Genomic DNA, 27,833 nt, shown 5'->3' on the forward strand with positions numbered 1-27,833 from the left:
CCCCACACACAACCCTGGTGAAAAAATATTACTGATTAACAACACGAGAAGACATTAATGTTATGTATGAGTTTTATTTCCTGGCAAAGCTCAACCTGAGAGCATCACATAAATCAACAATATGAGTATTTTAAAATCTAACAGCTGGTCCATATTAATACTTCAAATGATCTGGCTCATGACAAAGGACACACACACACTCATAAATTATTACCATAGAAAAGCTTGTCATCATTTGGTTTAAACCAGAGGTGTCCAAGGTGCGGCCCGGGGGCCATTTGCGGCCCGCAGTTAACTTTTCAACGGCCCGCGGCACATTATAAAAATACTGTTACAAAAAAAACCCAACAACATAAAAAACAGGAAAAAAAAAATTGGAAAAAAAGAAAATAGGTGAAATGTAACAAGAAAAAGTTGCAATGCACGCTGTTTTTTTCTTTTTTTAAACTGTCAGTGCTCAAAACCTAACGAATCAAAATCAACGTTGTTAAATGATAAATGATAAATGGGTTGTACTTGTATAGCGCTTTTCTACCTTCAAGGTACTCAAAGCGCTTTGACACTACTTCCACATTTACCCATTCACACACACATTCACACACTGATGGAGGGAGCTGCCATGCAAGGCGCTAACCAGCACCCATCAGGAGCAAGGGTGAAGTGTCTTGCTCAGGACACAACGGACATGACAAGGTTGGTACTAGGTGGGGATTGAATCAGGGACCCTCGGGTCGCGCACGGCCATTCTTCCACTGCGCCACGCCGTCCCAAGTTGTTATGAATTATTGACCTATTCAATTACTTCACATCAAATATTCCACTTTAAAAAAAATTCTGGGGAAAATATTGCATATTTTGTGTTATTACCATGAAAAAAAACAGGGTTTTCTTTGACAAAAAGGGCATAAAACAAACAAAACCATAGAAAAAATTATAAAAACTAACTTATCGACAGATAGATCTGAAATTGATCTAGGGATTTAAATGTTGTTATAAAAAGAATCTATGACTTATCCTTTAACACTTTTATGAGTGACACCCTTTTGGATCTCCAACAATTTAAGTGGGATTTTTTTTTAAACTGTCATTGATCAAAAAATAATCCATCCATCCATCCATCTATCCATTTTCTACCGCTTGTCCCTTTCCGGGTGCTGGAGCCTATCTCAGCTAATGCATTAAAATCAATGTTGTTCTGAATTACTAACCTATTTTAGCTCCAATTACTTCACATCAAATATTCCACCTTAACAAATTTTGGGAGAAATATTGCATAGTTTGTGTTTTTGCCATAAAAAACGGTCTTCTTTGACAAAAAGGGCATTTTTTTTCTTACTTTAAACTGTATCAACAGCATGATTTAAAATTGATTTAGAGACTTAAGCCTTGAGTAATAAAAATAAAAAAATACTATATATCTTATTTTTAACATTTTTATGACTGAGACCCCCACGACCTGGAAAGGGACAAGTGTTAAAAAATGGATGGATGGATGACTGACTGAGACTCTTTTGGGTCCTCGGGACAAAAAAAATCTATATATTGTATTGGTTTTGAAAATGAAAAATATCAAAATGGCCGCCACATGTTTTTTTAAATTTTTTCAGTGTTTGGCCCTCAGTAGCAAACGTTTGGACACCCCTGTTCTAAACTAGTGTTAAGACTTTTATTAAAAATACTACATACGTATATATATAAATATATATAAAATCACAAATTAGCTTGTAGTTGACTAACATTAGCTCATTGCTTAAAACTGACCTAAAATCTGAGATAAAACAGTATTTGTATGACTGATTTCTTTACATAAACAGCAAATTAATCTTATAAGTAACTAAAACATCTTAAGTTGAAAGATAATCAATAAAATAAGTGGTATTTATGTAGATAAATAACATCACATGATTAGAAAAGAGGTTTTAGTCAGGTTTCAAAGACTAAATATTCCAGTGTGTGGTTGTACTTGACTTTGGAGAAAGACAAGGTCCATTAGTGGAATGCAATGCTGGTTCTGTGAGGAGCGAGCAAACCGCTCACATGATTGGTCCCGTACTTGTAAGGTTTCCTTCAAACGCACAAGACGACAACGATCTGCGTCATGAAATATTTCAAAATAAAGGTCTTCGTTTCACCGAAGCAGCATGTGAATACTTGCTTACAACTGAGCGCTTGTGAAGTCACACAAACGTTTGATCCCTTGTCGCCATCGACTGCGGCGTTCCTCACGCTGCTTTCACTTTTGTTTTTCCATTTCCTCTCTGCAGGCGTCCATCTGTTTCCATTTCATTAATTATTCACCTCTTCCTTTTCCTCCTCTCCAGCATGGCCACCGGCCTCCAGCCCCTGCATCATCCTCTCAGTCAGCTTTCCTTTTATCGGCCTGGGTGCTCTCGTGCGTCCACGGGTAGATGAGCTCCCCGACGAAGAGCTTCTTGACCAGCGCGGCCCACGAGTCTTTGGGGTAGCAGCTGTAGGTGGGCGTGCGGTACGTCTGGACCACCGTGCTGCTCTTCAGAGGATTAATCTGAGGAATTCATGAACATAAAGAATAAGACATGCAAGGTGATCCAATGCATTGTCAAAAAAAGAAGTGTACTGGAGAGAAGAAGAACATGTGAACATTCACCTCCATCAGAAGGTGAAGAGCGGTGCCTGGCTCGTCACTCAGCACTCGGAACCTAACACCCTCTGACCAGCAGGTGGCGCCAGTCAGAAAAACAGATGACATTAATACTCCAAAGAAAACAAATCTACATGTAAAGCGACTTTGGGTACTTAGAAAAGCGCTATATAAATTCCAGGTATTATTATTATTATTATTAAATCCTTTATTTTTATTACAGCGTCATGTTAATTCAGTGGTGTACAGCTATTTTTTAACGGCCAGCGCTACGTTCTAAAAATAACATCAAAAAAAAAAAAAGAAAGTGGAATGAAAAAGCAAACAGGTGAGATGTAATGAGAAAAAGTTGCAATGTTGACTTTAAAGCTGTCATGCAGATAGTTTTTCCTTTAAAACTGTCATTGTTCAAAAAATAATAATGAATCAAAATCAATGTGGTTATGAATTATTGACCTTTTCAAGGCTGCAATTACTTCGCATCAAAAATTCCACTTTGAAATAGTTTTTGGGAAAATATATAAAAATATATTTTTTGTGTTTGCCCTAAAAAAAACAAGAGTTTACTTTGACATAAAGGGAATAAAACACATTAAAAAAAAACACAAAACAATAATAACAACTGGACAGATCTGAAGTTGATCTGGAGATTTAAGGGTAGAAAGTAAAAAAAAAAAGAAGTATGACTTATTTTTATCACTTTTGGATTCCCAAGAAGTTTTGTGGAATTTTGCTAAAAAATAAATAAATAATGAATTAAAATCTATGTTGTTATGAATTATTGACCCATTTAAAACTTCAATTACTTCACATCAAATATTCCACTTTGAAATTGTTTTTGGGAAAATATATTCAAATGTATTTTTTGTGTGTGCCATAAAAAACAAAGTTTACATTTACATAAAGGCAATTTAAAAACATGAAAAAATAATACAAAAATGTAAACTCGATGGATAGATCTGAAGTTGATCTGGAGATTTAAGGGTTGAAAGTAAAAAAAAGAAGTATGACTTATTTTTATCACTTTTATGAGTGGGGCCTTTTTGGATCCCTAAGAATTTTAGTGGAATTTTGCTCAAAAAATAATAATGAATGATCAATGTTGTCATGAATTATTGACCTATTTCAAACTCTGATTACTTCACATCAAATATTGCACTTAAAAAATGTTTTGGGGAAAATATTCCATATTTTTTGTGTTTGACATGCAAAAAACAAAGTTTTCTTTGACAAAATGGGCATAAAACAAACAAATAAAAAAAAAAACACTAAAAAATACTAAAAACGTATAATTGACGGACAGATCTGAAGTTAATCTAGAGATTTAAGTGTTAAAAGTGTGAAAAAAGTGAGTTATTTGTAACACTTTTACGAGTTTATATCTTCAATAATTTTATTTTATTTATTTTTTTTTTAAAATGTCATTGCTCAAAAAATAAAAATTAATCAAAATCATTGTTGTTATGAATTATTGACATATTTACGGCTCCAATGACTTCACATCAAATATTACACGTTAACATTTTTTGAAAGGAAAATATTGAATATTTTATGTTTTTGCCATTAAAAAAAGTTTTCTTTGACAAAAAGAGCTTAAAACATAAACATTATATCGACAGATAGACCTGAAAGTGATCTACAGATTTAATTGTTGAATAATAATAATAAAAAATCATATAGGATTTATTTTTACAATTTTTATGACTCCCGCGACCAAACTTGAGGGGAGACCTGAAGGCTAAAAAAAATCTATTTATTGTATTGGTTTGAACATGAAAAATATCAGAATGGACGCTGCTTGCTTTAAATTTTCAGTGTGCGGCCCTCGGTGGGAAAAATAACTTTGTACACCCCTGGTCTAACTTCTCAACTGGATGACAAGGCTATTTAAAAAGCGTGCGGACGTCAGCTTACCTGCGAGTCGGTACGGCCGACACACGCGCAGCCCGATGGCGAAGAGAGGAAAGGAGTTGATGAAGTCGACGCTGAGGTGGATGACGCCCTGGAACAACACAATCACCAGACGCAACTGTGCGACACACACGCATTATAAACATTACACACATGTACCCAAGAGGATCATGATGAGTGTGTTACCAGAGTGAAGACCAGGTAGTAGAGCGCGGTGGTGGGCAACAGGAAGAGCAGAATCGTGAACAGCAATGTTCCAATGAACAGCTGCAGTGGCAAACAGGAAATGTCTTAATAATAATGATAATAATAATGTTTATTAGTGTGTCACCGTACAAACTTTTCACTTCCCATACAATACCGATATTGAGTTGAGTTGAGTTTGTGTTTATTTCAAACATGCATGCATACAACATGAAACATCACAATTTCCAGTTTCTCTATTCAACATGTTCGAAAAGGAGTAGGAAGAACCAGAGCTTATCTAATCCTACCCCTTTTCCTTGACATAGCAGTTGTTAAAACTTTTGTTCACCTCCTGTTACTCAATTTATTCACAGTATACTCTACAACTAATAACATTAAAAATAAATAAATAATGATTAGTGAAGTAAGTTATATTTCATATGGTGAGATAAATAAGATTATCTAGAAAATTTATGGATGGATGAAATAAATTCAGAATGTTTATCATGGTTCTTCTTCTTTGTACTTTGTAAACACTTTAAGTTTGAAGAATTTCTTGAATTGGATCATATTAGTACATTGTTTGATTTCTTTATATTGGAGCCTTGAAGCCTTGAGCCAATCATAGTTTGTCGTGTGGAATGTTAAAAAAAAAAGCCTTGATCGAGTGAAATTATTTAGAGAACAATGCTAGGTATGAAAAACACTCACCCAACCACAGAGTCATGCTTTTGAGGTAGTAATGGATTGTTGGTGACACCTAGTGGTCACAATAATTCATGAGGTTACGCTCAACGACGCAGTAAGTTGAAGGATGCGGACACGTTTGTTACTGGATACTTTCTAATATGCTTCTGCCTTGGAGAAAGGGTGTGTACGTTCACATTTGAACCGATACGGTACCAATTCCCATTACCTTGGAATGGATACCGGTAGTCAGTGGTACCCATTTTCAGTTGATTTGTGTGTTTTAATAAATATTGATTGTTTTTGGGAATAAAATCTATTTTTATTGCAACATTTTAAAATGACCTGATTATAGTAACTGCTGTCCAGTTGTTACATCTTGTTTGACTATCATCATATTGTCCTTCGCAAGTATGACATTAAGTTGCATTTACAGTTGCAAGTCCAAGACAGTAGATGGCAGTAGTGTATAGTTTACGGTGTGTTGTTTTTTGTTGCGCCCTATAATGTGTTAATACTATAGATATTGTGCTTATTAAGCAACAGTGGCCACAATAAATCATGAAGTTAAGCTCATGACGCAGTAAGCTGAATGATGCGGACACGTTTGTTACTGGATACTTTCTAATAATTCTGCCCTGTGTAAGTAATATGTGACTATAATTATTTAATATTTGTTTATATTGACAAATGTGCTGTTTTACACTGCAATATTGTTCCATGGTTATTACGTTTGTCTAGCTTGTGTGTTATTGTGTGCTTGACTGTTGTGTAGCTGCTAGCTCCTACTAGTCTATAGCCTAGCATGTTGTCTTTTGTAAATGACTTTAGTAAAATACAAGAGATTTTGTGTTTATTGGAGGACATTTAGATGTAACCAGCTGTCCATCTTTGTACAAGTAAACACTCTGCAGGACTGCTGGTATTGCACATGATATCACATATTTTACATGCAAACACATATCACCAATATCCGATATCAATATTGGATTTGGACACCCGCAGTGTTTATTATGTGTGTGTTTGCGTCACCTGGTCCATGTCGTAGGAGCAGGAATCCACTCTCTGCCTCAGGACGTTCCACTTCTTCCCTCTGAAGAGCCTCCACAGGGAGGACAGTCCGTAGATCTTCAGGCAGTAGATTCTGTCATCGCATTTCTTTTTTAGTTTTCAACATTTACACAAATCTACAAAGCTTTCAAAAAATACTCCTAAAATTCAGAGTTTTTTTTAGTAATGCTGTCAAACGACGACTTTTTTCCCATCAGATCAATTAAACTTTTGTATTTTGATGAATTGCGATTAATTGCAGTACATTACTTGCATGCTTAACTTAAATCACCTTTAAAAAAAGACACCAATATTTTGACACAAATACCATTTTATTGTTAGAATTTCATCCACTGAGCTGGGTAGTAACATGCTACATTTACTTAAGTTTGTACTCAGATTAGTTTTAATGCAACATTCTTTTTGTTTATTTGAGTATTTTCTGAAGAAGAAACACTGCTTTTAATTTGTTACATTGAGTTGCATTCCAATCGCTACATTTATGACACGTTTATTTATTAATAATATATTGATTACTCCATGCAAAGACAAATTCATATGGCCCATTAGAGAGACTTGTGTCACATGACTCCATTTCACCAATCAAATGGAGCCTGGCAGTCACATGACCACACTCAAACTACATGCTGCAAAAAGGGACATGCCTTCATAACTCTTCAATGTTTACTTACAAAGTAAGAAAATAACTATTATATCATGTGTGTCAGTAGAAATGTTCTCATTTTAGCCTACAAGAATTCCACTTCCAACTAGAGAAAACATGTTATGATAAGTTTTTTGATGTTTTAGCTAGCATATGCTAACATTAGCCTGTTATAGCGTCATAAATGACTGTAAAAAAAATAATAATAAATAAATAAATAAATGACTGTAAAATGTGCATCTTTTGTACTACATATTGTAGTAATGTCATTTTGGAGTTTTTGATTACACAAACACACTTTAAAGCTGTCATTGCTCAAAAAATAATAATGAATCAAAATCAATGTTATCAATTATTGACTGTTATTTTACAAAAACAATAATGAATCATGAATAATGAATCAATCTTGTCATGAATTATTGCCCTATGCAAGGCTCCAATTATTTCACATCAAATATTCCACTTTGAATTTAGTTTGGGGGTGAATATTGCATATTTTGTGTGTTTGCGATATAAAACAAAACAAAGTTTTTTTTGACAAAAAGGTCATACAGCATAAAAAACATTTTCCCTTTATATCGACAAATAGACTTTAAGTTGATCTCGAGATTTAAGTGTTGAATAATAAAAAATAATTTATTTTCCACATTTTAATGACTGAGACCCTTCTGGATCCCCGGGACCAAACATGAGAGGGCCCATCCATCCATCTATTTTCTACCGCTTGTCCCTTTTAGGGTTGCGGGGGGTGCTGGAGCCTATCTCAGCTGCATTCGGGTGGAAGGCGGGGTACACCCTGGACAAGTCGCCACCTCATCACAGTAGTTCTATTTAGTGATTCACAAAATTTTCTCCAATAGTCTTTTTTCGTCTTTTTAATAACGTACCTTACTTTAGCTTGGTCCCTTTTATACTGGATCATATCTTGAAAATGATGTGTTCTTTTTAATATTCTAAATGCTCTATTCCGTTCTTTTATTGCGTCTGTGCAAGCTTGTGTCCACTATACTTGAAGGTTAAAAAAAAATCGATATATTGTATTGGTTTTGAGATTGAAAAGTAACAAAATGGCCGTCGCGTGCTTTCATTTTTCCAGAGTGTGGCCCTCAGTGGAAAAAGTTTGCATTTACCTGATTTTTGCCCATTTAACAACCTGCTCCACCTTTCAGGTAACCATCCACAGTTAAGCTAAAGCAGCAGATAGGCTCAAAATAAATAGAGCGATTAATATGCGCTAATGCGATCATTTTTCGTGATTAATCGCACAAGTTAAATTGTTTTGACAGCCCTTGTTTTCAGTTGATTTCAACTTGAAATAAACGTGACAAAGCTTCCTTTATCATCAATCCAAGCGTTCAAATGGACTAAAGTGAGAATGTGGCGAATATTTAATTATGCACCACAAGCCAGGGCGCTATCTTTAGTCTGAATGCATTATTCAGTCCATCTCCTCCCACATTACGACTCACGTTCGACTGGAAGCACTCATTATTCCAGCTGGTACCAGCAGGACCGAGCAGAACTACAATCAAGAACGGTCCTGAGGGGCACGTGGTTCACTTTGAAGGCAACACACTATTTTAAAATGGGGAATAAGCGGTAGAAAATGGATGGATGGATGGACTCTCTTTCCTTCTTTTAACCAATTAATTCATTATTTTTTTATTCATTCATTTGTATTTATTTAAAATGTATTAAACTACAAACCATCCATCCATCCATCTTCTTCCGCTTATCCGAGGTCGGGTCGCGGGGGCAGCAGCCTAAGCAGGGAAGCCCAGACTTCCCTCTCCCCAGCCACTTCGTCCAGCTCCTCCCGGGGGATCCCGAGGCGTTCCCAGGCCAGCCGGGAGACATAGTCTTCCCAACGTGTCCTGGGTCTTCCCCGTGGCCTCCTACCGGTCGGACATGCCCTAAACACCTCCTTAGGGAGGCGCTCAGGTGGCATCCTGACCAGATGACCGAACCACCTCATCTGACTCCTCTCGATGCGGAGGAGCAGCGGCTTTACTTTGAGCTCCCCCCGGATGACAGAGCTTCTCACCCTATCTCTAAGGGAGAGCCCCGCCACCCGGCGGAGGAAACTCATTTCGGCCGCTTGTACCCGTGATCTTGTCCTTTCGGTCATAACCCAAAGCTCATGACCATAGGTGAGGATGGGAACGTAGATCGACCGGTAAATTGAGAGCTTTGCCTTCCGGCTCAGCTCCTTCTTCACCACAACGGATCGATACAGCGTCCGCATTACTGAAGACGCCGCACCGATCCGCCTGTCGATCTCACGATCCACTCTTCCCTCACTCGTGAACAAGACTCCGAGGTACTTGAACTCCTCCACTTGGGGCAAGATCTCCTCCCCAACCCGGAGATGGCACTCCACCCTTTTCCGGGCGAGAACCATGGACTCGGACTTGGAGGTGCTGATTCTCATCCCAGTCGCTTCACACTCAGCTGCGAACCGATCCAGTGAGAGCTGAAGATCCTGGCCAGATGAAGCCATCAGGACCAAATCATCTGCAAAAAGCAGAGACCTAATCCTGCAGCCACCAAACCGGATCCCCTCAACGCCTTGACTGCGCCTAGAAATTCTGTCCATAAAAGTTATGAACAGAATCGGTGACAAAGGGCAGCCTTGGCGGAGTCCAACCCTCACCGGAAACATGTCCGACTTACTGCCGGCAATGCGAACCAAGCTCTGACACTGATCATACAGGGAGCGGACCGCCACAATCAGACAGTCCGAAACCCCATACTCTCTGAGCACTCCCCACAGGACTTCCCGAGGGACACGGTCGAATGCCTTCTCCAAGTCCACAAAGCACATGTAGACTGGTTGGGCAAACTCCCATGCACCCTCAAGGACCCTGCCGAGAGTATAGAGCTGGTCCACAGTTCCACGACCAGGACGAAAACCACACTGTTCCTCCTGAATCCGAGGTTCGACTATCCGGCGTAGCCTCCTCTCCAGTACACCTGAATAGACCTTACCGGGAAGGCTGAGGAGTGTGATCCCACGATAGTTAGAACACACCCTCCGGTTCCCCTTTTTAAAGAGAGGAACCACCACCCCGGTCTGCCAATCCAGAGGTACTGCCCCCGATGTCCACGCGATGCTGCAGAGTATAAATAAAAACAATACAATAAAATGAAGGTTTTCTGGATTTGGCCCTTTTCATTAGCGTTCTACGGCATCATTAATCTATGTCAGTGGTTCTTAACCTGGGTTCCATCGAACCCTAAGGGTTCGGTGAGTCGGCCTCAGGGGTTCGGCGGAGCCTCTGCCGCGGAGGTCAAGACACCCCCGACTCATCGTGTAAATAAAAACTTCTCCCTATCGCCGTATTATGGATACCCCTAAACAATGTTCTCTCTAATTTTCCATCTGATTTGCAGGTGTGTAATTTGTTGTGAGTTCATGCACTGTGTTGATTTTGTTCTTTGAACAAGATGATGTTCATACACGGTTAATTTTGTGCACCAGTAAAAAAAAACATAACCTTGTCTTGAATTTGAGAAAAAAAACATTTTATTTTTCACTAAAAAGGGTTCGGTGATGAATGCGCATATGATACTGGTGGGGTTCGGTACCTCCAACAAGGTTAAGAACCACTGAGCTATGTACTAGTATAAATAGCCATGGATGAGAAGTTGAGAAAAGCCTGCTCCCTGCAGGCCATTTACTGTAACGCAGCTCATAGCTATGTCACCTATGGTTGAGCCAATCAGTTGACACGATATTGAACAGCGCGCTCTGATTGGTTTGGTCTCGTCTAGTGGCCAATACTACTGTAGTATTGATCATTTCACTTAATTTAGCCTTTTTTTCAGCTTTAAATATGCTGTGTCAATATAAAGTTGTTGTTTTTTTCCATGTTTTATGCCTTTTAAGTTAAAAAAAAAAGAAAACGTTTTTTTAATGGTAAAACAACACAAAATATGCAATATGTCCCCCAGAAAAAATCACAGTGGACTAATCCCACTAAAATCCTTGGGGATCCAAAAGGGCCCCACTCATAAGGGTTAAAAAGAAGTCATACATTTTTGTCAAATAAAACTTTGTTTTTATATGGGAAACCCACAAAATATACTGTACAATATTTTCCCCAGAAATAATTCAAAGTGGAATATTTGATGTGAAGTAATTATCCTTACATAGGTCAATAATTCATAACATTGGTTTCATCGATCCATCCACCTTTTCCCGCTTATCTGCGGTGGGGTCGTGGGGGCAGCAGCCTAAGCAGAGAAGCCCAGACTTCTCTTTCCCCAGCTACTTTGTCCAGCACCTCCCAGGATTCGTTTTTTTTTCATTATTATTGTTTGACCAATGACTGTTTAAAAAAAATCCTACTAAAATGATTGGGGATCTAAAAGAACCTCACTCATAAAAGTGTTAAAATAAGTCATAAAAGGAATTATTTTTTTTTTTTTAAACTTTCAACACTTCTAGATCAATTTCAGATCCATCTGTCAATTATAAGTTTTTATTATTTTTTATGTTTTTTTTGTTTGTTTTATTCCCTCTTTGTCAAACAAAACGTAGTTGTTGTATGGCAAACACAAAATATGCAATATTTCCCCCAAAAAATATGTCAAAGTGTAATATTTGATGTGAAGTAATTAGCCTTAAATAGGTCTATAATTCATAACATTGGTTTTATCGATCCATCCACCTTATTGCGATATCTACGGTCGGGTCGCGGGGGCAGCAGCCTAAGCAGAGAAGCCCAGACTTCCCTCTCCCCAGCCACTTTGTCCAGCTTCACCCGAGATGTGGTTTTATTTCATTATTATTGTTGTTGTTTGACCAATGACAGTTTAAAAATAATCCTACTAAAATTATTGGGGATCCAAAAACACCTCACTCAAAAAGTGTTAAAATAAGTCATAAAAGTCATACTTTTAAAAAAAAAACTTTCAACATTTCTAGATCCATTTCAGATCCGTACGTCGATTATAAGTTTTTATTATTTTTTGTTTGTTTTATGCTCTTTTTGTCAAACGAAACTGTTATTTATAAGGCAAACACAAAATATGCAATATTTTCCCCAAATAATATTTCAAAGTGTAATATTTGATGTGAAGTAATTGGAGCTTTAAATAGGCCAATAATTCATAACAACATTGATTTTATACATCCATCCATCTAGCTTTTTCGAGGTCGGGTTGCAGGGATTCAGTCTTATTTCATTATTATTGTTTGACCAATGACAGTAAAAAAAAAAATCCTACTCAAATTTTTGGGGATCCAAAAGGACCCCACTCATAAAAGTGTTACAATAAGTCTTAAAAGTCATAGTTTTTTTTTTCAACTTTCAACATTTCAACATAATTTTTTTTATGTTTTAATCCAAAGAGGTTCATATGGTCCTCAAAAAAATATGCAATTTGTTATTCTAACCTGTTGTTTACTTCCTTTTTATGTTTTTATGCCCTTTTTGCCAAATAAAACTATGTTTCTTTATATAGCAAACACAAAATATACAATATTTTCTCCCAAAATATTTCAAAGTGGAATATTGAAGTAATTGGAGCCTTGAATAGGTCAATAATGTTCATAACAACATTGATTTTGATTATTTGTTTGAGCAATGCCAGCTTTAGAGAGCTCCTTTGTTATCAGAGGCAACTTTGCAACTTTTTCTATTATTAACATTATTCTATTATTAAAATAATTTACCACAGTCAGACCCAGAACTAAAGGAGGAATTAATGTATTATGTCAAGTGGTCCCAGAGAGACATGATGGTGAAAAAAAGAAAGAAAATGTCACCTGGCTCCGTAGACGTAGAAGCAGTAGATGTGGAAGGTGAGCAGGGCCACCATGTCCGAGAGCAGCGAGAGGGCAAAGGTCAAGCCGAGGCAGGCTGACAGGCCGCCGTACCACAAGATGGCCTCCATGAAGGGAGACATCAGGTGGATGTAACCTGGAGGTGGCGTGGTAAAGGCCATGTTTACTGCGTGAAGGTAACTACAAAAAAAAGCGTGTGCGTCCACTTACTGATCCACAGGTGGATGTGATAGAGGAAGAAGCGGCCCAGCACCTGGTCCAGGGCCCGGTTCATCTTCAGCCCCGCTGGAGCTCCCATCAGCCATTGCAGCAGCTCCTCCAGCTCCTTAGCAACATGCTACAAAAACATCACAGTGCTTTGAATAAAACAAGGGTGTGCAAAGTGCTCAAATGTGCAAGCCGCTGAAATGCGCAAGCTGAATGTCAACGCTAACATTAGCATGCTAACATTTAAAACTGTAAAATTGGCTAAAAAAGTTAGAATGTGTGCTACAAGTATGCTGTAGTTAACATGCCATGAAATGAAAAGAATGATAATCATATAGCGCTTTACAAAAAAGCACTTTGCAATGAGAAACCCATACAGTGGATCTTGGTGCTAAGCTGGTTTAAACCAGTCTGGGTGGCACTGGGAGCAAGGTGGGTGAAGAGTCTTGACCAAAAGCACAACGGCAGTGACTAGGATGGCAGAAGCTGGAATACAACCAGGAATCTTCACATTTTTCAAGCGGCCGCTCTATCCGGTGAGCCACTCTGCATGTTCACTGCTGACAGTTAATATGGGTTATGTGTCAAGTAATATGACTCTGAGGAGTTTGGCTGTAAAACTGGTTAAAGAAGTTTGCATGCTAGAATGCAAACGTTAGCATGTGTCAAGTATCAAGTTATATGACTCTGAGCCGTTTGGCTGTAAAAGTGGCTAAAAAAGTTTACATTCTAACAGTTGTGTCTAGTACTCAGTTATACGACTCTGAGGTATCCGGCTGCAAAATTGTCTAACAAAAATTTAGCATGCTAACAGTTAGCATGTGTCAAATATCAATTCATATTACTCTGAGGTGTCTGGCTGCATAATTGGCTAAAAAAGTTAACATGCTAACAGTTACCATGTGTCAAGTATCAAGTTATATTACTCTGAGGTGTGTGGCTACAAAATTGGCTAAAAAAAAGGTTAGCATTCCAACGTTAGCATGTTGACAGTTAGTTTGTGTCAAGTATCAAGTCATATGACTCTCTCTAAGGTGTCCGGCTGCAAAATTGGCAAAAAAAAAACAAAAAAAAATGTTAACATGTATAAACTATCATGTCATATGACTCTGAGGTGTCTGGCTGCATAATTGGCTAAAAAAGTTAACATGCTAACAGTTACCATGTGCCAAGTACCTAGTTATATGACTCTGGGTGTCTGGCTGCAAAATTGGCAAAAAAAAAGTTAGTATTCTAACGTTAGCATGCTGACAGTTAGCATGTGTCAAGTATCAAGTTATACGACTCTGGGATGTCTGGCAACAAAACTGGCAAAAAAAGGTTAGCATTCTAACGTTAGCATGCGTCATGTATCAAGTCGTATGACTCTGAGGTGTCCGGCTACAAAATTGGTTAAAAAAAAAAGTTAGCATGTATCAAGTATCAAGTCATGTGACTCTGAGGTGTCCGGCTGCAAAATTGACCAAAAACAAAAGTTAGCATTCTAACATTAGCATGCTAACAGTTAGTATGTATCAAGTATCAAGTCATATGACTCTGAGTTATCCGGCTAAAAAAGTTTAGCATATGTCAAGTACCCAGTTATATGACTCTCATGTGTCTGGCAGCAAAACTGGCCAAAAAAAGTTAGCATTCTAACGTTAGCATACTGACAGTTAGCATGTGTCAAGTATCAAGTCATACGACTCTGAGGTGTCCGGCTGCAAAATTGGCTAAAAAAAAAAAGTTAGCATTCTAACGTTAGCTTGCTAACTGTTAGTATGTATTAGGTACCCACTTATATGAGTCTGAGGCATTTGGCAGCAAAACTGGCAAAAAAAAGGTTAGAATTCTAACGTTAGCATGCTGACAGTTAGCATGTATCAAGTATCAAGTCATGTGACTGAGGTGTACGGCTGCAGAATTGGCTGACAGTTAGCATGTATCAAGTATCAAGTCATGTGACTGAGGTGTCCGGTTGCAGAATTGGCTAAAAAAACAAAAAGTTAGCATTCTAACATTAGCATGCTAACAGTTAGTATGTATCAAGCATCAAGTCATATGACTCCGAGTTATCCGGCTAAAAAAGTTAACATGCTAACAGTTAACATATTTCAAGTACCCAGTTATATGACTCTCATGTGTCTGGCAGCAAAACTGGCATAAAAAGTTTGCATTCTAACGTTAGCATGTATCAAGTATCAAGTCATGTGACTCTGAGGTGTCCGGCTGCAAAATTGACACAAAAAAAAGTTAGCATTCTAACATTAGCATGCTAACAGCTAGTATGCATCAAGTATCAAGAAATATGACTCAAGTTATCCGGCTAAAAAAATTTAGCATATGTCAAGTACCCAGTTATATGACTCTCATGTGTTTGGCAGCAAAACTGGCCCAAAAAAGTTAGCATTCTAATGTTAGCATACTGACAGTTAGCATGTGTCAAGTATCAAGTCATACGACTCTGAGGTGTCCGGCTGCAAAATTGACACACAAAAAAAAGTTAGCATTCTAACATTAGCATGCTAACAGCTAGTATGTATCAAGTATCAAGAAATATGACTCAAGTTATCCAGCTAAAAAAGTTTAGCATATGTCAAGTACCCAGTTATATGACTCTCATGTGTCTGGCAGCAAAACTGGCCCAAAAAAGTTAGCATTCTAACGTTAGCATACTGACAGTTAGCATGTGTCAAGTATCAAGTCATACGACTCTAAAGTGTCCGGCTGTAAAATTGAGTAAAAAAAAAAAAGTTAGCATTCTAACATTAGCCTGCTAACAGTTAGTAAGTATCAAGTATCAAGTCATATGACTCTGAGTTATCCGGCTAAAAAAGTTAACATAACCCGCAACCCCAAAGGGGACAAGTGGTAGAAAATGGATGGATGGATGCTAACATTTAGCATGTGTCAAGTACCCAGTTATATGAGTCTGAGGCGTTTGGCTGCGAAATTGGCTAAAAAGTTAGCATGCTAATGTTAGTAATGCTGTCTAAGACTGGGCCAATCAGTGGCCAAGATACTGAACAACAATGTCTGATTGTTGTGGTCTAGTCTAGTGGTTAATACTACTGTAGTATTTATATGTTTACCTCATTCAGCCATTTTTATGCTTGAAAAATCTTATTTTGGCCACAAATATGTAGAATGTGCGTTGTTGGCGATAACACAAAGCTGAGATATGAATGTTGTGTTTAGATAGTTCAGCATATCTTGATTGACCTATATTGTATTAGTTTTACTATCTTTAATGTACAAAACCCAAAACCAGTGAAGTTGGCACATTGTGTAAATGGTAAATAAAAACAGAATACAATGATTTGCAAATCCTTTTCAACTTCAATTTAATTGAATAGACTGCAAAAACAAGATACTTAACGTTCGAACTGGTAAACTTTGTTTTTTTTGCAAATATTAGCTCATTTGGAATTTGATGCCTGCAACATGTTTCAAAACAGCTTGCGCAAATGGCAAAAAAGACTGAGAAAGTTGAGGAATGCTCATCAAACACTTATTTGGAACATCCCACAGGTGAACAGGCTAATTGGGAACCGGCGGGTGCCATGATTGGGTATAAAAGCAGCTTCCACGAAATGCTCAGTCAGTCACAAACAAGGATGGGGCGAGGGTCACCACTTTGTGAACAAATGCATGAGCAAATTGTCCAACAGTTTAAGAACAACATTTTTCAACGAGCTATTGCAAGGAATTTAGGGATTTCACCATCTACGGTCTGTAATGTCATCAAAAGGTTCAGAGAATCCGGAGAAATCACTGCACGTAACACTTCAGAAAACCACTGTCAGTAACTACAGTTTGTCGCCACACCTGTAAGTGCAAGTTAAAACTCTACTTTGCAAAGCGAAAGCCATTTATCAACAACACCCAGAAACGCCGGGCCCGAGCTCATCTAAGATGGACTGATGCAAAGTGGAAAAGTGTTCTATGGTCTGATGAGTCCACATTTCAAATTGTTTTTGGAAACTGTGGACGTCGTGTCCTCCGGGCAAAGAGGAAAAGAACCAGTCGGATTGTTCTAGGCGTAAGTTCAAAAGCCAGCATCTGTGATGGTATGGGGGTGTATTATTGCCCAAGACATGGGTAACTTGCACATCTGTGAAGGCACCATTAATGCTGAAAGGTACATACAGGTTTTGGAGCAACATATGTTGCCATCCAAGCAAGGTCTTTTTCATGGACGCCCCTGCTTATTTCAGCAAGAAAATGCCAAGCCTCATTCTGCATGTGTTACAACAGCGTGGCTTCATAGTAAAAGAGTGCGGGTACTAGACTGGCCTGCCTGTAGTCCAGACCTGTCTCCCATTGAAAATGTGTGGCACATTATGAAGCCTAAAATACCACAAAGGAGATCCCGGACTGTTGAACAACTTAAGCTGTACATTAAGCAAGAATGGGAAATAATTCCACCTGAAAAGCTTCAAAAATTAGTCTCCTCAGTTATCAAACGTTTACTGAGTGTTGTTAAAAGGAAAAGCCATGTAACACAGTGGTAAAAATGCCCCTCGGCCAACTTTTTGTTGCCATTAAATTCTAAGCTAATGATTATTTAAAAAAAAAAAATTACATTTCTCAGTTGGAACATTAAATATCTTGTCTTTGCAGTCAATTCAATTGAATATACGTTGAAAAAGGATTTCCAAATCATTATATTTTGTTTTTATTTACCATTTACACAACGTGCCAACTTCACTGGTTTTGGGTTTTGTACAAAATGTATCAAAGTGGCTCCCAAGTCCTTCAATTTTCATTCATGTGGCTCTCACTAGAAAACGTTTGGACACCCCTGGAATAGAACAACAAAATAAAACACACTGCAGTAGCGTTCAAAGGTTAGCCTTACATCAGCAGCGGGCACCAGCGTGTTGGCCAGCATGCTAATGTGCTGGTCTCTGTACAGCCAGGACACCAGCATCATGCCCAGAGCCACGTCCACCAGGAAGGACACAAAAATGTTGGCTTTCCTGCACAAATCACACACAATCAGCATGTGAGCTAAGATGTCAAGCAGGAGAAGAATAGGAGCAAACCTCATGAAGTGTGTGTGATCCACGGCTGATTTGGGCGAGCTGAGTGTCTTTAGGTGTTGGCTCCTGTAGCCCAGCTGGATGCAGGTGGACAGCTTGCTGGACAGGAAGCGCAGCGGGTAAAGACGCAAGACGCTGGTGGGGACAAGCGTGCGAGTTAGCACCGACGTCACGTTCAGCAGGGCGCCCTATGGTGGTTCTCACCGCATGTCGCACATCCACGTCCACACAGACAGGAGCCAGACGAGGAGCACGCAGAGCGGCACCGACGCCCGCTTGAGCAGCTCCACGATGATGCTGCCCTCGCGGCCTTGAGTCTGCCAGTGTGTGGACTTCAGGGGCCCGTCGTCGTATTTGTCCAGGAAGAAGAGCGGCTGGCTGTGGGCCACCGTGTGGAACACCTGAGGAGGGACGGCCATCATCATGCAGCGTGGATTGATTGATTGATTGAGACTTTCATGAGTAGATTGCACACTATAGCAGTGGTCCCCAACCACCGGGCTGCGGACCGGTACCGGGCCGCACAAGAAATAAAAAAAATAAAAAAATAAAAAAAATAAAAAATATTATTTTTTTATTTTATATATATATATATATATATATATATATATATATATATATATATACATACACATATATATATATATATATATATATATATACACATGAATATACATATGTGGGATCTTTGATTGATTGATTGATTGATGTTTTATGTCGTCCACAGCTCCTTTACCACATGGGGTCCCCCAGGGCTCAATCCTTGCCCCAATTTTATTTGCGCTTTACCTTCTCCCCCTTGGTTCTATTTTTAGGAAGTACAGTATTGCATTTCATTTTTATGCCGATGATTGCCAGATTTATTTTCCCATGGCACAAAATAACACGGTTCAACGTCTTATTGACTGCCTGCACGACATCAAAGTCTGGCTTTCAGCTAACTTCCTGAGCCTAAATGAAGATAAAACAGAAGTTATGTTGTTCGGTCCAAGTCGCTCTCCCTCCCCCGTTGACCTCGGCACTCTGACCCCGTATCTCAGCGACTCTGTCACAAACCTGGGGGTAAAGTTTGACTCAGATTTTAAATTCGAAAAACAAATCAGCAGCGTCGTTCAAAAAAGCTTTTATCAATTACGCCAAATAGCGAAAGTGAAACCGCTTCTATCAAGACATGATCTTGAGAAATTAATCCACGCTTTTATCTCGACTCGTCTTGATTATTGTAATGCCCTGTATGTTGGCATTAGCCAGGCCTCCCTCGCCCGCCTGCAGCTCGTGCAGAACTCTGCTGCTCGTCTGCTAACACAGACCCGCAGACGTGAGCACATCACCCCTATTTTAGCGTCCCTTCACTGGCTCCCTGTGCGTTACCGAATACATTTTAAACTCCTTTTATTTGTTTTTAAATGTCTACACAACCTCGCGCCAACCTATCTCTCCGACCTCCTTCAGCCTTACTGCCCCACCCGATCCTTAAGATCAGCCGATCAGCTGCTGTTGACGGTCCCTGACACAAGGCTGAAGCTTAGAGGTGACAGAGCTTTCGCCGTTGCTGCTCCCAAGCTCTGGAACGACCTACCCCTGAGTGTTAGACAAGCCTCCTCTCTTCCTGTTTTTAAATCTCTCTTAAAAACATACTTTTATTCCATGGCTTTTAACACTGAGTGATATCCATCCTGCAATGGCGCCCCATAATACACCTGCTGTGATCCTGTTTTTATGTTTTTATTAATTCTATTTTAATTATTTATTTTTTATCGTGTTCTGTTTGTGTTGTGTTGTGTTTGCTCGGTACTCGTTTTATCTTTTAACCTGCTCATTGTACAGCACTTTGGCTACCCCTGTGGTAAATTTTAAATGTGCTCTATAAATAAAGTTGATTTGATTTGATTTGATTTGATGTACACACACACACACACACACACACACACACACACACACACACACACACACACACACACACACACACACACACACACACTGTAGGTAAGGTTGTATTTTTGCCGCATTACTGTGAAAATCCTGCGTGTGACTGAAGCATTAGGGGGAGAACTATTCAGGACCAGCTGCAGTGTGCTCAAACAACCACCAGGTAGCATCTGTGAGCAGATAATACTGCATCATCTCTTTCAAACTTATCAGGTATTAACAAGTCGGCAGTGCATTCTTCACCCATGAGGCAAAAACAAAGTGTATTTCTATTTTGCTTGTACTTGTCTCAGCTCGGACGGAGGTTCTCTTTGCGTCCCAGCGAGGCCGTTCTGGATGGGATGAAGCTGCGACTCCATCACCTTTCTCTGCTCGTAGTGGACAAAGATCACCTTCTCCTCCTCCTCCTCCTCTTTCCCATTCTTCACATCCCCCTGACTTGCCTTCTGTTGAGCTGCTGATGAAGAAACAGGTTGTTGTGCTGGTGAGGAGGTTCCTACTTCCAAACTGTTGATTAGAGAAATGTGTCGTACTGAGATGGCGGTTGAGGAGCTGGCAGGTGAAGCCCGTCTTCCCCATCTGCCGCCTGATCTGAAGCCAGCGTTGCTGAGGGAACATGGTGCTCAGGTCCCTCAGGAAGCTCTCCATGCCCTCCTGCTCTCCATCCTTGGGCAAGCTCCAAGAGCCCAGCACAGACAGCTCAACCTTGCTCTTGGCCTCCATCTGGGAGAGGAACACACAGAAAGGAACAAAATGGAGGATCGTTATTTTTAATAAGCACACACAGTGACAACGTTAACTAAATCAGGGGTGTCCAAAGCGCGGCCTGGGGACCATTTGCGGCTGGCAACTTTTTTTTAACGGCCTGCGGCACAATTGTTAGCATTGTAATATTAGCATGCTAGCTTTTTCGCCTATTTTACACCTCAGCATCAATTTTTTTAGTTATGTGACAAATGATATTTATTAGCATGTTAACTTCTTTTTTTTAGCAAATTTTGTAGGCAAACATCTTAATCATATTATGGTACTTGAAGCATGCTAACGTTAGCATTCTAAGCATGTCAAACAACTTTTCAGGTACACACCTCAGAATAATATATTTTGGTACTTGACACATGTAACAGTTAACATTTTAGCATGCTATCTTTTTTTTTAATAGATAATTTAGTGGGTGTACGCCTTTGTGTCATATATGTTGGTATTTCACTACTGCTAACTGTTAGCATGTTAATGTTAGTATGCTAACCTTTTTTTTTTTTTTTAGCTAATTTGGTAGGTATAAACGTTAGGCATGTGATGGTAATTGATGCATGCTAGCATTTTAATCACATTTTTCAGGTACACACCTCAGAGTAATACATTTTGGGGCATGACACAAGTTACAGTTAGCATTTTAACATGTTATCTTTTTTTTTTTAGATAATTTAGTGGGTGTACGCCTTTGTGTCATACATGTTGGTATTTCACTAATGCTAACTGTTAGCATGTTAATGTTAGTATGCTAACCCTTTTTTAGCTAATTTTGTAGGTATACACCTTAGTCATAGGATGGTAATTGATGCATGCTAAGGTTAGCATTCTAGCTTTTTAATCAAATTTTTCAGGTACACATCTCAGAGTAATATATTTTGGTACTTTACGCATGTTACAGTTCGCATTTTATCATGCTAAAATTAGCATGCTATCTTTTTTTAATTTTAGATAATTTAGTGGGTGTACGCCTTTGTGTCATATATGTTGGTATTTCACTAATGCTAACTGTTAGCGTGTTAATGTTGGTATGATAACCTTTTTTTTAGCAAATTTTGTAGGTATACACCTTAGTCATATGATGGTAGTTGATGCATGCTAAGGTTAGCGAGCTAGCATTTTAATAAAAATGTTCAGGTATACATCTCAGAGTAATATATTTTTGTACTTGACGCATGCAACAGTAAGCAGCATGCTATCTTTTTTTAGATAATTTAGTGGGTGTACGCCTTTGTGTCATATATGTTGATATTTCACTAATGCTAACTGTTAGCGTGTTAATGTTAGTATGCTAACCTTTTTTTTAGCTAATTTTGTAGGTATACACCTTAGTCATATGATGATAATTGATGCATGCTAGCATTTTAATCAACTTTTTAAGGTACACACCTTAGAGTAATACATTTTGGGGCTTGACGGATGTTACAGTTCACATTTTAACATGCTAACAATAAAATGCTAGCTTTTTTTTTTTTTTTTTTCCCAATAGGTATTCTCCTTAGTGTCATACATTTTGGTATTACACAAATGCTAACTGTAAGCATGGTATTTGAGACATTTTTGATTAAGGGCTATATAAGTAATATGATATTGTTAGTAGGGAAGTCCCGATCCGATATTTGGATCGGATCGGCCGCCGATATTTGCCAAAAAATGCGTATCGGCAAGGCATGGGAAAATGCCGATCCAGATCCAGTTTAAAAAAAACTCTCCGGTCCGTGTTTTCCAGCGCACCGATTTAAATAATACATTCCACTTTTCTGCTGCTCCCTAATTTCCATTCCACATTTTCCAGCACACCTTCAACACATCCACAGGTCTGTGCATTATCACCCAGTTGCTTTTATCTGCTGGCATTACACGACAGGCTCTTCTCACTCTTTCCTGTGTCTCCCTCTCACAGACAGCAAGCGCACCTTCTTACACACGTCACATACTGTCACGTCATACGTCACATACGTATACGCCCTCTCCCAGCAGAGAGGTAGCAGCATGGCTAACGTTAGCTGTGATGCTAGCGCAGCCGTGCGAGCAACGTTCCCTCTTAGGTGCGCGCCTGTGCAATTGCGCACTGCTCAAGCGTCCTCTGCGCACGGCAAATCTATGCCACGCACAAAATCAAATAAAAAAATAAGCGCATAACAATTTTCGACACACGGACACGACAGAGAAAACAGTTTTCGTCATCATTGTTCAAATATTGTAACGTCGGTCGAGACGCTTATCTCCATTCGGTGCCACACGTCCATACCATCAAAATGCCGAAGCAAACATTTCCAGATCAACACTGTATGAAAAAAATAGTGATTTTTTTAGTTGTGATTTCCTTCTCTGCATGAAAGTTTAAAATGAGCATATATTAATGCAGTATGAACAAGAATGTTTTAATGTAGACACATAGAATCATCATACTGCTGTGATTATATGCATCAAGTGTTCATTTAAGGCTAAGGCAAAATATTGAGATATATATGGTGTATCGTGACATGGCCTTAAAATATCGCAATATTTAAAAAAGGCCATATCGCCCAGCCCTAGTTCAATGATGCCATTTCTGTTTGTCATGTATAATTTTGTCTATTTTGTGTTTATCCTTGAATAAACAGGTCAGTTTCTTGTTACCAACAATTGTGTATTATTCAAACTCACCTTATTCAGCTGGCTAGTTGTTATCAAGAGTACTAAAACCCTTTTCAACATGATTCTGACAACTAAGTAGGCTAAATAACTTTAAACTTTAATACATGCTTGGATAGGCCAGTATTGGCCAGTATCGGTATCGGATCGGAAGTGCAAAAACAACATCGGTATCGGATCGGAAGTGCAAAAACCTGGATCGGGACATCCCTAATTGTTAGCATGTTAGCAGAGTACTGTTAGCATGCTAGCCTTTTTCGTTTTCTTTTTTTAGCTCCTCTTTGCTCATATTTCTTGTTACTTGACACTATCTGGCCAGTGTGCTAACTGTTAGTGTTTCAATTCGGCTTTAGATCTTCAGCATTCACACAAACGTTCTACTTATATTGCGTTTCCTAGTTATTTGAAATATATATATATATACATATTAATGGTTTTGAAGGTGAAAACTATTGAAATGGCCCCCGCATCCTTTGATTTAGTAGTCTGTGGCCCTCAGTGGAAGAAGTTTGGGCACCCCGAAACGAAAACATCTTCATAACCGTCATCGCCAACCCAATACCTGCTGGATGTACTGTTTGACCTGGCTGGGGATGAACGGGTAGTGGATGACAGCCAACACCACAGCCGAGTCGTGGCCATCGCCAGGGATCCAGCGGCCCACCAGCAGCCCGCTTTCCGCCTGGTTGCAGCATTGTGGGAAGAAGACTTTCAGCACCATGGCTTGTAATGACCTGCAACCTGCACAAAGAAATACACAAGCAAAGTCCCTCCAGCATAAAATGAACATCCATGGGGGTGTCTGGGCAACAAGACAGATGAGGGGATTATTATGTGCAAATAATATTATGTGCACGTATAAAGATCATTATTATGTGCAAACATAATTATGTGCACGTATAAAGATGATTATTATGTGCAAACATCATCATGAGCATGTACAAACATCAACACTGCACTCCTTTTTGTCCTCCATGAAGGTTGAAGCCCCTTAGGCACACATTTGATTGATTTCATCTCCAATAGTTAGTAAGCGCAAACAAGCTCGGTCTGTGACATAAATAATGTGGATAAATGCATAACTAGCTAGATTACTATTTTGCTGTATTTACTTTTACGGTATGAGAGTTAAATAGGCAATTTTATTACATTGGACGATGTTGTCGCAGCCCCAAACTTGTACCCAAGTACCACGTTTGTCGGTCCAAATATATTGATTAAATATCGCCCGATAATAAGTTTAAAATGTGAAATATATGTTTAAAATAGCAACGTTTTACCTTTTGGAGACTTAACGGAGTTTCACCTTCCATCCATAAATACAATACGCTATGCCGCCATTTTGTTTGTTGACAGTCCCACACATTAAAAGTTCCGACCGAAAACAAAAGTCAATTTATGGTTTAATTTTATGTCCTGTATGTATACAGTTACAATATCACGCATTTGACATATTTCCTTTTTTTCTTACAACTTCTCCAAAAAAAGGGTAGTTCCAAGTCATAGCTCTTATTAATACGTATTTTTTAACTTCCTGTTATCGATTCTGTAACACAATTTAAATCAATTAATTTTAAAGAAAACACTTGTCTTAATAGATCGTTAAGCCAGTTATGAATTACATAATGAAATGTATAATGTAATCTAAATTGTCATAGATTCAAGACGTTTTACATTTCTTCTTCCTTGTGCTATGTAAACACTTTGGGTCCGAACAGCCTATTACAACTGGATCATGATTGTGTCACCATAATTGATGTTCGCTGCGTCAGTGGTGTCCAACGTAGGGTCCGGGGACCTTTTGGTTATTTTTATTTGCCTTCTGACTATTCTTGAAAAAATAAATACATACAAAAAAATGAAAGAAATGACCACCAAAAAAGTTATTTATTATGATTTGTTTATCAAATTATACAAAAATATAATATAATATAATATATCTGTATATATTTTATACTGCATATATGATATGTAAATATTGCATATATGTTATATTTTGTTTATCTCGAAAATCCTCGAAAAAATTGTCGCACAGCAGCTAAATGAACACTTGGTGTCTAACAATCTCTGTGAACCTTTTCAATCCGGTTTCAGGGCAAATCACTCTACGGAGACAGCCCTCGCAAAAATGACTAATGATCTACTGCTAACGATGGATTCTGATGCGTCATCTATGTTGCTGCTTCTTGATCTTAGCGCTGCTTTCGATACCGTCGATCATAATATTTTATTAGAGCGTATCAAAACACGTATTGGTATGTCAGACTTAGCCTTGTCGTGGTTTAACTCCTATCTTACTGACAGGATGCAATGCGTCTCCCATAACAATGTGACCTCGGACTATGTTAAGGTAACGTGCGGAGTCCCCCAAGGTTCGGTTCTTGGCCCTGCACTCTTAAGTATTTACATGCTGCCGCTAGGCGACATCATACGCAAATACGGTGTTAGCTTTCATTGCTATGCTGATGACACCCAACTCTACATGCCCCTAAAGCTGACCAACACGCCGGATTGTAGTCAGCTGGAGGCGTGTCTTAATGAAATTAAACAATGGATGTCCGCTAACTTCTTGCAACTCAACACTAAGAAAACGGAAATGCTGATTATTGGTCCTGCTAAACACCGACATTTATTTGATAATACCACCTTAACATTTGACAACCAAACAATTACACAAAGCGACTCAGTAAAGAATCTGGGTATTATCTTCGACCCAACTCTCTCCTTTGAGTCACACATTAAGAGTGTTACTAAAACGGCCTTCTTTCATCTCCGTAATATCGCTAAAATTCGTTCCATTTTGTCCACTAGCGACGCTGAGATCATTATTCATGCGTTCGTTACGTCTCGTCTCGATTACTGTAACGTATTATTTTCGGGTCTCCCTATGTCTAGCATTAAAAGATTACAGTTGGTACAAAATGCGGCTGCTAGACTTTTGACAAGAACAAGAACGTTTGATCATATTACGCCTATACTGGCTCACCTGCACTGGCTTCCTGTGCACTTAAGATGTGACTTTAAGGTTTTACTACTTACGTATAAAATACTACACGGTCTAGCTCCAGCCTATCTTGCCGATTGTATTGTACCATATGTCCCGGCAAGAAATCTGCGTTCAAAGAACTCCGGCTTATTAGTGATTCCCAGAGCCCAAAAAAAGTCTGCGGGCTGTAGAGCGTTTTCTATTCGGGCTCCAGCACTATGGAATGCCCTCCCGGTAACAATTAGAGATGCTACCTCAGTAGAAACATTTAAGTCCCATCTCAAAACTCATTTGTATACTCTAGCCTTTGAATAGCCCCCCTTTTTTTAGACCAGTTGATCTGCCGTTTCTTTTCTTTTCTCCTCTGCTCCCCCCTATCCCTTGTGGAGGGGAAGACACACAGATCCGGTGGCCATGGATGGGGTGCTGGCTGTCCGGGGTCGGGACCCGGGGTGGACCGCTCGCCTGTATATTGGTTGGGAACATCTCTGCGCTGCTGACCCGTCTCCGCTCGGGATGGTTTCCTGCTGACCCCACTGTGGACTGGACTCTTACTGTTATGCTGGATCCACTATGGACTGGACTCTCACAATATTATGTTAGACCCACTCGACATCCATTGCATTCGGTCTCCCTACAGGGGGGGGGTTACCCACATATGCGGTCCTCTCCAAGGTTTCTCATAGTCATTCACATCGACGTCCCACTGGGGTGAGTTTTTCCTTGCCCTTATGTGGGCTATACCGAGGATGTCGTTGTGGCTTGTGCAGCCCTTTGAGACACTTGTGATTTAGGGCTATATAAATAAACATTGATTGATTGATTGATTGATTTGTATTGCTACTATGGTACATTTTTAGTCTACTTTATACCTTTTGTTTTTGCCCTCTTTTTGTGCCCTTGTGTGCATTATCCTTTCCATCCTTTGTAACTGAGCTACTGTGTGGAACTATTTCCCTTGTGGATCACTAAACGTTATAAGTCTAAGTCTAAGTCACAAGGCTTAACGTAACAAGAAAAAGTGTTGCCACTACTACCACTGATACTAATAAAAAATACATGTTTTACTTACAACTCAAATATGACATGCATGCTGCTTTTTTCCTTTGAATATAAATGCTTTCTTATTATATATACCGTATGTTCCGCACCATAAGGCGCCCTGGGTTATAAGCCGCGCCTTCAATGAACGGCATATTTCAAAACTTTGTCCACCTATAAGCCGCCCCGTGTTATAAGCCGCATCTAACTGCGCTAAAGGAATGTCAAAAAAACAGTCAAATAGGTCAGTCAAACTTTAATAATATATTAAAACCAGCGTGATGTGGGCGCGCATGGAATCGTATATCAACATGGACGGAGCTGCGTGAAAAAAGCCACCCGGCCTC

The 27,833-nt window shown here is 39.1% G+C and overlaps 1 protein-coding gene across 2 annotated transcripts; it reads right to left on the reverse strand.

The window, feature by feature from the left end:
* Positions 1 to 58: 58 nt before the first annotated feature.
* On the reverse strand, positions 59 to 24,854 carry pigq (phosphatidylinositol glycan anchor biosynthesis, class Q). 2 transcript variants are annotated; one of them, XM_061981423.1, is made up of 14 exons: positions 24,740 to 24,854; positions 24,022 to 24,200; positions 20,603 to 20,792; positions 20,354 to 20,523; positions 18,345 to 18,541; positions 18,144 to 18,275; positions 17,957 to 18,077; positions 13,120 to 13,246; positions 12,892 to 13,045; positions 6,437 to 6,548; positions 4,718 to 4,798; positions 4,535 to 4,649; positions 2,627 to 2,688; positions 59 to 2,524 (listed from the first exon to the last, which is right to left on the reverse strand). In XM_061981423.1, exons 2-14 carry the CDS (start codon positions 24,178 to 24,180, stop codon positions 2,357 to 2,359), a joined length of 1,788 nt encoding a protein of 595 aa, XP_061837407.1. In that variant the 5' UTR covers positions 24,181 to 24,200; positions 24,740 to 24,854; the 3' UTR covers positions 59 to 2,356. The 2 variants fall into 2 exon arrangements, with proteins under 2 accessions (XP_061837407.1, XP_061837406.1); XM_061981422.1 differs by having other exon boundaries at positions 20,354 to 20,526.
* Between the last annotated feature and the right edge of the window lie 2,979 nt (positions 24,855 to 27,833).

Source organism: Nerophis lumbriciformis, linkage group LG24, assembly GCF_033978685.3.
Source record: "Nerophis lumbriciformis linkage group LG24, RoL_Nlum_v2.1, whole genome shotgun sequence".
Taxonomy (NCBI): Eukaryota; Metazoa; Chordata; class Actinopteri; order Syngnathiformes; family Syngnathidae; genus Nerophis; species Nerophis lumbriciformis.

Excerpts from the sequence above, each read along its gene's own strand:
- pigq (XM_061981422.1), bottom strand. The coding sequence starts at position 24,180 with ATGGTGCTGAAAGTCTTCTTCCCACAATGCTGCAACCAGGCGGAAAGC. Across the intron at positions 18,542-20,353 it reads CTCCGTCCGAGCTGAGACAA|GTGTTCCACACGGTGGCCCA; the intron begins GTACAAGCAAAA and ends GTCCCTCCTCAG. Across the intron at positions 2,525-2,626 it reads CTCTTCACCTTCTGATGGAG|ATTAATCCTCTGAAGAGCAG; the intron begins GTGAATGTTCAC and ends TGAATTCCTCAG.